The 11,263-nt window shown below is 47.3% G+C and overlaps 1 protein-coding gene across 1 annotated transcript; it reads right to left on the bottom strand.

Moving 5' to 3' along the window:
* Positions 1-1,108: 1,108 nt before the first annotated feature.
* Positions 1,109-10,883, bottom strand: ITM2A (integral membrane protein 2A). The gene is made up of 6 exons (XM_027663143.1): positions 10,744-10,883; positions 7,130-7,261; positions 6,720-6,908; positions 5,546-5,656; positions 4,305-4,455; positions 1,109-2,194 (listed from the first exon to the last, which is right to left on the bottom strand). The coding sequence occupies exons 1-6, from the start codon at positions 10,825-10,827 to the stop codon at positions 2,106-2,108; spliced, it is 756 nt and encodes a 251-aa protein (XP_027518944.1). The 5' UTR covers positions 10,828-10,883; the 3' UTR covers positions 1,109-2,105.
* Between the last annotated feature and the right edge of the window lie 380 nt (positions 10,884-11,263).

Here is an 11,263-nt window from a genome sequence, read left to right as displayed (position 1 = left end):
TTCCATAAAATCAAACCTCCTGCTGCAAGAAAGCGCTTCTTGCTCTCCACAACCAACACATTTCCAAGCCCTTCCACTCCAGGTTACCAAAACAAACCCATCCGGGTTGTCCCACCAGACAATCCCGAGGAGGGAATCCCCACTTGTCCAAGCACACAGCAAGTCTGGAGCAGAAACATCCCAGTGCAGCTGCTTCCCCCAGCAACACTCCTGAAGAAAGCAAACCTGACTCTGTGACAGTGATTACAGGTTTCTGCAGCATTTTATTTCAGTAAATTCAAGTATATAATGAATACTCTCCTACACACACTATTTTAGAGCCAAAGTTGTAGTTTTGGGACACATCCTCTGCATGGCATCACCCAACACCTCGGGGGAAGAGCTGTGTTGGTCTCTGTGTTAGAATTCCTGTGTTCTCTCCTCTGCAGAGTTTCATGAGCAATGACTGACTCCCACAGCCACTTCTCACTCCCCCCAGTCCTCTGCACAGAAATCCTGCTGTTTTCCTTCCAGCTGTATAATCCCAGCTACTTTCCAGGAAAGCCAGAAGGGGTCAGGACACACTTTAGCTCTTTGAGTCACAGACATTTCACTGCAGGGCTGTTCTCTCTGAGCTCTCAGCCCAGCAGAGCTCAGGGGCAGAGCTGACCCCAAACTGCTCATTAACCCTCCGCTGCCTCAGTCTATCATGACACGCTGAACAACCTCCTCATTAACAGTGCCCTGGGCACACTGGGACAGGCCAACCTTCCACCACAGCCTCATCAACACCAATATTCAAATGAATTGCTAAAGACACCCCTGCCTTGCTGTGCCCCAAGTGCTCTGCTCAGCTTCCAGCACTGACCACAGGCAGAGCTCCCCGTGGGGATCATGGCTGCATTTCACACAATATTCAGAGCTGGAGTGAGGTGTCTTTTCTTCCCTCTGCTCCTCGAGCTTGTTTGGCACCACAAAGCATTTCCACAGCACCAGGAAGAGGAAATCCAGCTTCACAAGCTGAGAAAGAGATTAAGAGGGGTGAAAGGAAGAGCACTGCACGCTGCCCCAGGCCCCCAGCATCACTCCCCTCACCTCTGAGCACCAGGAAGTCACACAAACACCAAAGTTTTAGAGAAACATTTATTATAGGGTTGCAGAATTTATGCCAATATAAAGTCCCTTAATAAAACTCTCGAGTTTATCGACTGCAGGACACTAACTCTTGGTTATCTTTAAACTGCAGCTTTCAAAAAAAAGGAACATTGCTCTGACTGCAGCAGTAAAGCTACTTGCTCATAAAAAGTTGATCTAAAAAGTTTATATAAGCTGGAGTAGTTTAAGTTTACAACTACAGTCACATTCACAAGTGAGCTACAGCAGAAGAGATCCTTGAAAGAGGAAGTTATGGGATAAACCAAGTCCTAACCAAAAATACTGACAAGCTTTAAGAGCAACTCTATCCAAATCTAACAACTAAATGCCACAAAACCAAACCGAGGGAGAAGAACTCAACGTAAGCTCGGGGAAGGTTCCAAATATACATACGAATTCAATACAGTAATTGCACAAAAAAAACAGGGTAGTGTTAAAGGTTTCTGGTCACTGAGCTTGGATTTTACATGCTTCACACATGGTCGTTAAAATAAACCTTTAATGATCCGGATCAGGGGGGCTGAGCCAGGACAGGGAGTGCAGAGCTACTCTACAGAACTACACAAGATGTGCAAACCACAGATTATTAATATTAATCATTCTGTGAAAGTTAAGGTGAACATAACTGGTTCCAGCCAAGGAACTGGTTAACATTTTTATATATATATATATATTTTTCTGCCATTCCCAGGTTACACTAAATCAAACACATTCAACAGATAAACTGGTATTAGCCTTCTAAAAAAAAAAAAACCCTTACTCCAATTTAAGTTTTACATGAGACAACTAAAAAGTTATACCAAGGATCAACGAAAGCTGAAATGGTGACTTTGTCTTTTGAAATACAAGCAGTACACAGAAGATGCATAAGGCTTTTGATTATCACTGCACGGTTTAATTTCAGAAGTCGATGTCTAAAGCTCAGACTTCCCAAGGGAGGTGTGAACAGGTCACCTCTCACCCACCACCCTTCACTGCTGACAGATCTTTGTCTCAACAACGAAAGAGTTCTCGAAGTGTCTGATGGAGTGACAGTTCTCTGCTGCCCGTTTCTGCACACCTGGGGACGAGAGAGGACGAGAGCTGAGTAAAGCACAGCCCAGCAGCAAGGACTGCCAGGTTTGTATCATCACAAACAGCAGCAAGATACCATCACTCAGTACATCGTGTTTCTTCAGCCAGGAGTTGCCAGCAGAGCCTGGCATTGGGTTGTTTTCCATCAGAAATCCCCCACCCAGTGTGCATTTCCCAGGGTGTGCTCTGCAGAGCTGCCTTCACCTTGGGAGGATTTGCCACTCAGTTCAAGTTTTTCCTAACACTACTAAAGTGATTTTCTCTATTTTGGGACATGCCAGCATTGGGTCTGACCCAGGCAGTTTACCTGTATCAGCTGTGACTCTTCACTAGGGGACAAGAACAGAGCAGTTCTAGAATCAAAGACAAGCTGCTCACCTAAGGCACTTCAGCAATTAAGAGAAGATTTATGCATTGCTTAATAAGCAGAGAATGTTCACAGTAAGCAAGAGAAGCACTAGCTCTTAAACCAAACCCAGCAGGGCACTGCTGTAGTTTATGAACACTTAAAACAGGCTGTGCTGCAATTCCAAGGCATTAAGATGAAGTTTCCAATGCCCATCTACCAGGATGACCTGTCTGGTTTCTCCCAGGCCTTCAAGTTAGAAATCCAGGGGACTGTCACAGAACCTGAGGTCAGTTTGATCCAACAGATCACCCAGGAACTCTACAAAATCCAAGAGCCAAAGCAACAGCTACATGAGAGAAGCTAAAGGACTTTATCCATTTCTGATCTATGTGTGCATGGCTCGGACATGCTGCAATAAAGGTGTGCTTTATTATTATTATTGTTATTCTTGTTAATAATAATAATAATAAATGTGATTGGGAAGGCAAGACAAGCCCTGAACAATTTTCTCCTCAGCAGCAGCAGTCTGCTGTTTGACTTGACTTTCCACCCTCTCCCCTCCACAGGCAAACAAGGAGAGTTACAGCACAGCAACAGTTCCAGGAAACATTATTCATTTACCAGAATCCTTTTGTGCAAGAATTCTGTAGAAATCTTTTACTCTGCAGTGAAGATGTCAACAACATGCTCTAGCAGGATGATTTAAGGAAACATCACAAACACTCTTCACAGTACTGTCTGCAGACTTGCAGTGACAGCAGCTGTCAATTTAGCCCTGTTCCCAAAAATCACCCTCCCAACAGCTCACAGACACGTGCCTCTCCCTCCCAGGAGGGCAGCAGTTCCTCAGCCTTCACGTGCCCTACACCATGAGTTACAAAGAATCCCTTTAATGTTCCCACACAGGGAGCCTGCCCTCCATCCAGAACAGGACACTGTACAAGCAGCACATGTGGCTCCTGATGCTGCAACTGGGCTGAGGGAACTCTTGCCTAAGAGCTTGGCAGGAAAACAGGAGCAGAGAGTTCCAACAAACCAAACATTTGCATTCTGAAAGGCTCTATCTGACAAAGGATTAGCTCCCTGGGTTTGGTGGGAGCAGCAGATGTGAAATGATTGAAGAGCTACAGCAAACCAAAATTCACAGCAACGGATTTCTGCACCCCAGGCCTCCTCCCAGAAGGTCAAAGCACTGACACCTCAGGCTCTTCCTCAGAATGGCAGGGTGGCAGGAGGAGACAGGCAGTGAAGGAACAGCTCAGCAGCTCCTCTGAAGTGTCCTTCCTCTTTCAGAGAGGAAGTCTGGGATGTCCGGAGCTCACTGTTCAATTACTTTGTTTTTCAGAGCAAGTGAAGCAGAAGATAATGTTTGTACTTGGTGTTCCTGTAACCCAGTTTTAGATAGGACAGTGACAGAATAAGCTGCACCTACAGAGGCTCACATTATCTGACAGATTATATGAATTTTGGGGCCAAACTAACTTACAACTTCAACCAAAAGACATAACAGAAATAAGCTTAAATTCCAATTTGGCTTGGGCATGTGACCTATAATTCTGTAAGTGAAACTTTCTCAGCATGTTCAAGTGACACATACATGGAAGCACAGGAAATACCCAGCACATCTATGCTTGGCCTCAGCTCATGCTCAGCACTCAGATTTCCAAGTGTAAAAACTCCCAGGGTTTAAGTACCTCCCTCCTCCCTACAGAACAATAGATTTATTTTGTTACTGAGGGGAACTTACCCAGGATCTGGTCTCTGCGCTGGAGTCTGAAGGTCTCTTTTCCCACACAGAGCTGGTAGATGAAGATGCCCAGATCAGACACATTATCAATCTCCTCTGTGACCACCATCTCCTCACGGACCAGGTAGGTCTGAGGCAGGTAAGAGCCAGTCTGAAAGAGAAAAAACCTGGAGATACAGATTTCTGCTAACAGACAAACCTCTACATTTTACTCCTTGCTTTGGAAGGGCTTCAGGCTGCAGATTGCAGCTTTCCTTCTATTTAATACTAAGATATGCTGGGCTTGACCAGCTGCATACCAGAGAAGTTAAAACCTGACAAAGGCCATTTCAAACAGTTGCAGTTACACCCAAACAAAGCACATTTAACCTCAACGCTGCCGGCCTCATGTGAAGCAAACGTAAACAGAACCTGGCCAAGTTTATTTGTGCACAACAAAGTTTGCAGTTAAAGAAGAAACAAAGTATTGTGAAAGGTTCCAGGTTTGAGGCAATATATTTCTAATATAAAAAAAGCAGGGCAACACACGAAAGGCTTCATCAGAAGATCACAGCACTACAAACAGCTTCCCACCCCTCACAAGCAACTCCTAAAAACAGAGGCAGGGAGATGCTCCAGGGAGACACAGAGCTTGTCTTCAAGAAGCAAACAAGACCAGTGGCCTCTCGAATTAGGTCTAAAACAGTCAATGACTTTTTTAAAAATTCCATTTGACACCCCACAGCTGCGTACTGCATTTAATTGGGAAGTAGCAGCAAGCTCTATGAACTTGACCCATAAGTCACCTTGGAAAAACACCAGTTTTAGTGACTGAAGAGTCCAAATGCTTGTGGTGAGCTCATAACTGCAGTGCCAACAACAAGGGAACAAGTTACCATTGTTCTTTTCATCAAAACTCTCACGGGGCAAACGAGCTTTCCGGGAGGAACTTTCAGGTTTAGGCTTTCAATGATATTTGGAGATTTATCAAATTCCTTTCTAACAGCTAAATTTAACCTTATCTGCTGGTTGCTTTCAGCTCTCATAAAGCCAGGTATTAATAAGAGCATTAGGCATGAATCTACTCAACATAATATCCACTGACAGCTGGCCTTAACTCCAGCACAGTGACTGAGCCGGGGGATTATGGACTTTGATGGCAGGAGGACTGTTCCAGTAAGAGCCTGGAGTTCAGGAGCAGCACCAGCTCTCTTATCAAAAGCCATCTTGTCAGCACAAGTCAGCAGCAAAGCTCCACATACCGCCAGCTTTGCAAAGAGATCCATCAGGTTCCTTGGAGGCATCACTATGGACGTGTTCAGGGGGATCACGTAGCAGTTGCCCAGTTGCAAGTCGAGATACGCTGTCAAAAGCTATTTTAGAAAAATAAGGTTTCAATTAATTAAGGGGGCCTTGGATTATTAAAACACAGCTTTACAAGGACTAAGGAGGAAGCTGAAGAAGCTGAGATCACACACAGCTACTCTCAAGAGATGCATTCAGGAACTGTCTACTGTGAGAACTGAAATGTTAACAGCTTTGCAAGCCAAAAGTGGTTACGGTGATAGTTTACAAAACTTCTGTACAGAATAGAAAGCTGACTATAAAAGCAGTTTTTATCATAATTCTAAAGGAGTACAGTTTGTACTAACACAGAGGAAGTATTTGTGATCACACTCTCAAAACTGAAGAGGTCTAATTAGGCACAGTGCAAACAAAAGGTAGCCAGCTGCTGAGAAACAATCACTCCCTGTAAATAGTTCTTCAGGAAAAGTATTAAGCTCTAGAAGGTCTCATCAGCATTACCACCGAGCACAAGAACTGCAGAAACCAGAATTATCTATTTATTCTATCAACATTGCCAAGGTTGGCTTTACAAACAACCTACCAGAGCTTTTACAGCTGACTAAGGATAAATGTTAATACTACTGCCATGACTTCAATAAAAAAGTCAAATTAAAGCCATCCTCCCATCTTGGCCTCACAGAAAACCCATGCAAGTAACACAGTGTTGTCAGGTCAAGGTTTCAGCTGCTTCAAGTGCTTTTTCAATTCCCTTCTCCAAGGCCCACACCTGTTAGCAATCCTGCATTTTGCTGTAAGTTTGGCAAAGCTGTAGGCTGAATCCTCAGTTTCCTAGCTCACATTTACAATATTCTTCTACCCTCACTGCCATTTACAGGGGGTTCCTGACATCCCATGGGCAACAATATTTAAAGTTGCATCGCAGGGAGATGTATCTTCCTGAGAAACAACTCAGGGAGAGGAGTTCACCCCCACATGACTCCAACACCCCGGCAAAGTTAATCCTGTTGCAGAGTCCAAGGGGTCAGATCTCCCACACTGAACCCGACCCCGAAGAGCAGCTCGCCCTGGCAGAGCCGTGAGGCCCCAGAGTGGCAGCCCCGGGGCCGTGCCGTGCCCGCCGGGCCTCACCCTGTCGAAGTCGTGCACGATGGCGGCGGGGTCGCTGTCGGAGAACTTGGGCACGGGTACGTCGATGATGGCGATGTTGTCGTCCTCGCGGATCTCGGCCTCCTCGGCGATGGGCAGGAAGTACGGCTCGGCCGCCCGCTCCCGGCCCTCGTTCTCAAAGTAGCACATCTCCCCTCGGTACACCTTGTGCTGGGAGAGCAGGCTGGTTAGGCACAGCACACGAGCCTGAAAGCTGCAGCTCTGACAGCTCTGCTGTGACACAGCACAGGCCTGTCACACCTGCAGCTCTTACAGAGGACACCGCGGTCCTCACATCCCACTTCCTGAAGGTTTTCCAGTGTAGTGTAATCCATTTATAATTACACTCTTATATTCACTGCTGCTTAAACAAAAAAGAACTTGGAGATTACCTTGGGCATGAAATACTTGTAGATGCAGGCTCCTCCAACAACCACCCCCGCCAAGATGAAGGCGAGACCCAGCAGAGTCAACAGGCATCTTCCAGACGAGCTTTCACCCCTGTGTGTGGCAACTTCTGGGTCCTTGAAATAAAGAGGGATGAGAACTTAGAAAGTGCAGCTGCTCTGAATTTAAAGTGAGCTGTTATTGACTGCTTCACTTCGACCCACCATCGTCTTCTGTGAGAACTGCAAGCCAGCATCATACAATAAGAAAACACTTACATGAAATATTACTGCATCAGATTAAGATCAATTTTCAAACAGCCCTGAGAGTATTTTCTTAGTTAGATGATGTTTTCTAGACAAACCTTTGTCCAGAAACTATTTGAAGTGTAAGAAATTTAAATAACTTTAATAATAAAGATACAGTGCTGCAGCTACAACATAGTTCAAAGAAAAAGCAGGATTTGTAGATCAAGGTCATTGAGGAACAGAGTGTTTTCAGGCCTCTTCCCTCTCCTCCTCTTGCTATCACGTGCACTAACACTACTTTCCTCACAAAGCTGGATTAAGAGACGAAGCCAAGATGCGACTTTGGTGGCTGGGGAACAGACAACTGGCACAGGCCACCAGGTTTAAGAAGTTTTAATATGCACAAGCAAAGTCCACTCTGAAAGAAAACCACTCGTCAGCTTAAACTCAGCTTTCAACTATGCCAAATAAAAACAAGGCCCTGTGGCACATCCTACCCTGCAGCTTCAAAATACGGCCTCTTCTACCCAAATCCCAGGAAGTTTTGTTTCTAGCAGCCTGAAACATCCCTCTTTAGTCCAATACCTTGTTCTACTCTCACCTGGTGTTCCCTCAAACACAAGATGACTGCACCCAAGGGAAACTACTCTCACATAACATGGTGGTGAGTTGAGCAATACCAACCAGAACTGCAGTGGTGGTGTCTGAATGGCAGATTTAACCCTCCAGAGTTCCTTCAGCACCTTCCCAGACTTCCAGGTGAAAGGCTGACACAAGCCAAGTGGAGAGGGGAACAGCAAAAATACTTTGAAACACCAAACCATCAGAAGAGACATTTCCTTTGGGCAAACACACACTGGGTTTGGGTCTTCCAAATGAAAAAAAAAAAAAAAAAAGGCAAAACCCCAAAACAACCAAACCCACAACATTTAGATAACCTCTGTATTTGGTCAACTATGTCCCTTTAATGATTCCTGATTCTGGGATTTAGTAGCTCACTTTCAAGACCTGCTCTTTGTACTGGTCAGGAAGGAAGAAGACTGGATTGCACAGTAAAAGACCTTTTCCTGTGAGGTGCTCCCAGTCAGTGGCTGGACTGGGCACAGCAGCTTCCACGGCCTTCACTGGGTCCCACTGTCTGCACTCCCAGAGAACACAGCACATGAAGTGACCTGTGCTCACAACAAGCCACAGCATTATCACCAAGGCTCCACATATTCCCTGCTCAGCAAGATGCAGCAGCATAAAAGTCAAACATCAGTTATGCAAGTCCTGAAACAAAACCCAAGCTGTTTTGTGAAAGTCAATACTCCCACATTCCACTCGCACATCCTCCAAACACAAAAATGTTGCTTCAGCAAGACACAAGCTGCTACAATTGGCTTGATAAGCATTTGTTCAAAACAAAACAAAAAACCTGAAAAAGCAAACTCAACTTCAAGTCAGAATTATGCCACATTTATATGGTGCTACGTGAAAAGCATTTTTCAGGGTTAACCAGCTTTATTAATTCTGTTCTCTTCACATTCTCCCACCTGAACCTACACCTTTCAGTGCCTTACTCACCCAGCCTGTCACTACTTGAACACACCAGTCTGCAGCAGTTTTGGCACCCCAGCCATCCCAGTGCCGGGATGATGTCGACGTGTAATTAGCTGCACTCGCACTACACCTATTTCAAACAGGGCAAAGGGATTTTAGCACATTAAGCAGCAATGTGGGCAGCTCAACCTGAAGGGCTGACAGAGCTGAGAACACAATAAGACTTTGCTCCAGTGGGTTACAAAACCTCTGCTCAAAAATAACAGATAAAAATCATTAAAAAACCTACACAGAAAATGCAGTGCTAAGCTGTAACAAGCTTAGACCTTGTTACAAATGAGGAGTAAGACAGGAAAAGAAAAATCACTTATTTTAACACTGTTGCCAGTCAGTCCCACCCCAAAGACTCTGCAGGGAGGGTATTCTGCAACCTCAAGGATTTCGTGCAGATATTCCAGGGGACTTTTATTGTGCTGTTTCAGCCAACATGAGCCCTTAAGCTTGTTTGCTCTGCACAAATATTCCAGCAAAAAGGAGACATTAACAACCACTCGAACAAGTTTGTCTTGGAGTAAAATTATGAACTTGATGTTTACAGGCAACTCCAAGCCCTGAAGTCAGAGTGAAGAGCTGTTAAAAACCCACGTAGTGCAAACACTGAGAATATTCCAAATCGAGAGGAGTAACTCCCATGAGAAGAAAAAAAGGAGTGTAGGTGTTTATTAGAACTATTATGTTCAGAACTTGCACGGTACAGGGCTGTAAATATATATATATGTATAAGAAGTTGCCTCAGGAGTAGCTGATGAGTTTGTTCCACAAGAAACTGATTAATGACATCTTCAAAATTTAAATTATTTATCTACCCTGTTTCCCTACTTTCTCTCCATCCTTTTGATCTTGTAACTCGGAGCTACTGTATTAAACGTGCACACGTAAAAGTCCTAAAGCTCAGAAGAGTGCACTGAGCAATAAAATCACTCTCCATCCCTTCTCCTTCTAAAGGGAGGCTATTTCAGGTGAGGCTGAGTGGGCTGGAAGGCCAACTGCCTTTCCTGATTACAGCTTAGAAGGGGAAAAAAAAAGAAAAAAACCCCAGACACTAGAGTCCAACTCCACGAGTTCTGTTGTTGCTTTTTTAAGTTTCCTCACTCCCTCATTACAAATAAACTCGGATCACCCCACATTCCCCCTGCAGAGCCACTGCTGTATTTACCCAGAGGGTGAGCTCCTCCGACTAAGAGCAAGGCATCTTCAGAACGAATGTCCCACAAACTGGGAAGGTTCTACCCGAGCCAGAGACGCGCGGCTCTCTGGGAAGGAAAAGCCAACCGCAGGGCGCTCGCCCGGGTTTCTATTTAAAACCCTTTATGGCAGGTTTCTTAATTTAAGCGCCACTCAGCCGCCTCCCCGGGAGGCTCCGGGCGCCGCAGGACGAGCGCTGTCCCGCTTTGTTTGCCTGGAAGGCGCTGCCGGGGGGGCCCTTTCCCCGCGCTCCCCCCGGGCACGGGCTGGGAGCTTTAAAGCCCCGTCAGGAAACGCGGCGCTGGCTCGGGCCCAGCTGCGAGATAAACACCCGGTGCCGTCCGGGGGTGTCGCGGCGCGGCACAGCACAGCGGCACCGCGGCCCCTCGCCCTGCGGGCAGCGACCCTCCCGCACCCGCCCGGGGCAGCGGCCCCACACGAGCCCGGGCCCCGCGGCCGCCGCTGCCTCCCCCGGCCGCGAGAAAATGGCGGCGGCGGCGGCTTCACCTCCTCCCGCTCCCCCCCCCAACACCGCCCCGCTCCCGCCGCCGCCGCCGCCGCCCGCGACACCGCCGCGCCCGCACCTTGTCGGCCACGAGCGCCTCGGCCGCCTCTTTCTTGGGCTCGTCCTTGAGCGCGAAGGGCGAGTTGAAGGCGATCTTCACCATGGCGCCGGCGCTCCTGCCGCCTCCCGGAGCGGCAGCGGGGACAGCGCGGGGGGGGCGGGGCACGGGCAGGACACGCCCCCCGCCGGCCCCGCCCCTGGCGGCGCGCACAGCGCCCCCTGCTGGACAAGAGCCTCACGCGGCTCGCACGCTATCACTCCCCCCCCGCTGCCCTCGGGATTATCAAACCGGGAGCAGAGGGATTGCTGAGGTGGAAAAGAGCTCTGAGATCATCGAGTCTGGCCTCTGACCAGTTGTCAACCACCTTGTCACCCAGCCCAGAGCTCTGAGCGCCACGTCCAGGCTTGCCTTGGACACCTTCAGGGACCAGGACTCCGTCACCTCCCTGGGCAGCCCCTGCCAAGGCCTGACCTCCCTTTCCATGCAGAAATTCCTCCTGATGTCCAACCTGACCCTCCCCTGGCACAGCTGGAGGCCG

The sequence above is a fragment of the Corapipo altera genome, unplaced genomic scaffold, assembly GCF_003945725.1.
Source record: "Corapipo altera isolate COAL_440 unplaced genomic scaffold, ASM394572v1 107b, whole genome shotgun sequence".
In the NCBI taxonomy this organism is placed as follows: Eukaryota; Metazoa; Chordata; class Aves; order Passeriformes; family Pipridae; genus Corapipo; species Corapipo altera.
This window is presented reverse-complemented; position numbering and strand designations above follow the sequence as displayed.

Coding starts and splice junctions, on each gene's coding strand:
- ITM2A (XM_027663143.1), bottom strand. CDS start 10,827: ATGGTGAAGATCGCCTTCAACTCGCCCTTCGCGCTCAAGGACGAGCCC. Junction 5,657..6,719: donor TCGTGCACGACTTCGACAGG/GTGAGGCCCGGC, acceptor TTTCTAAAATAG/CTTTTGACAGCGTATCTCGA. Junction 4,456..5,545: donor ATCTCTTTGCAAAGCTGGCG/GTATGTGGAGCT, acceptor TTTCTCTTTCAG/ACTGGCTCTTACCTGCCTCA.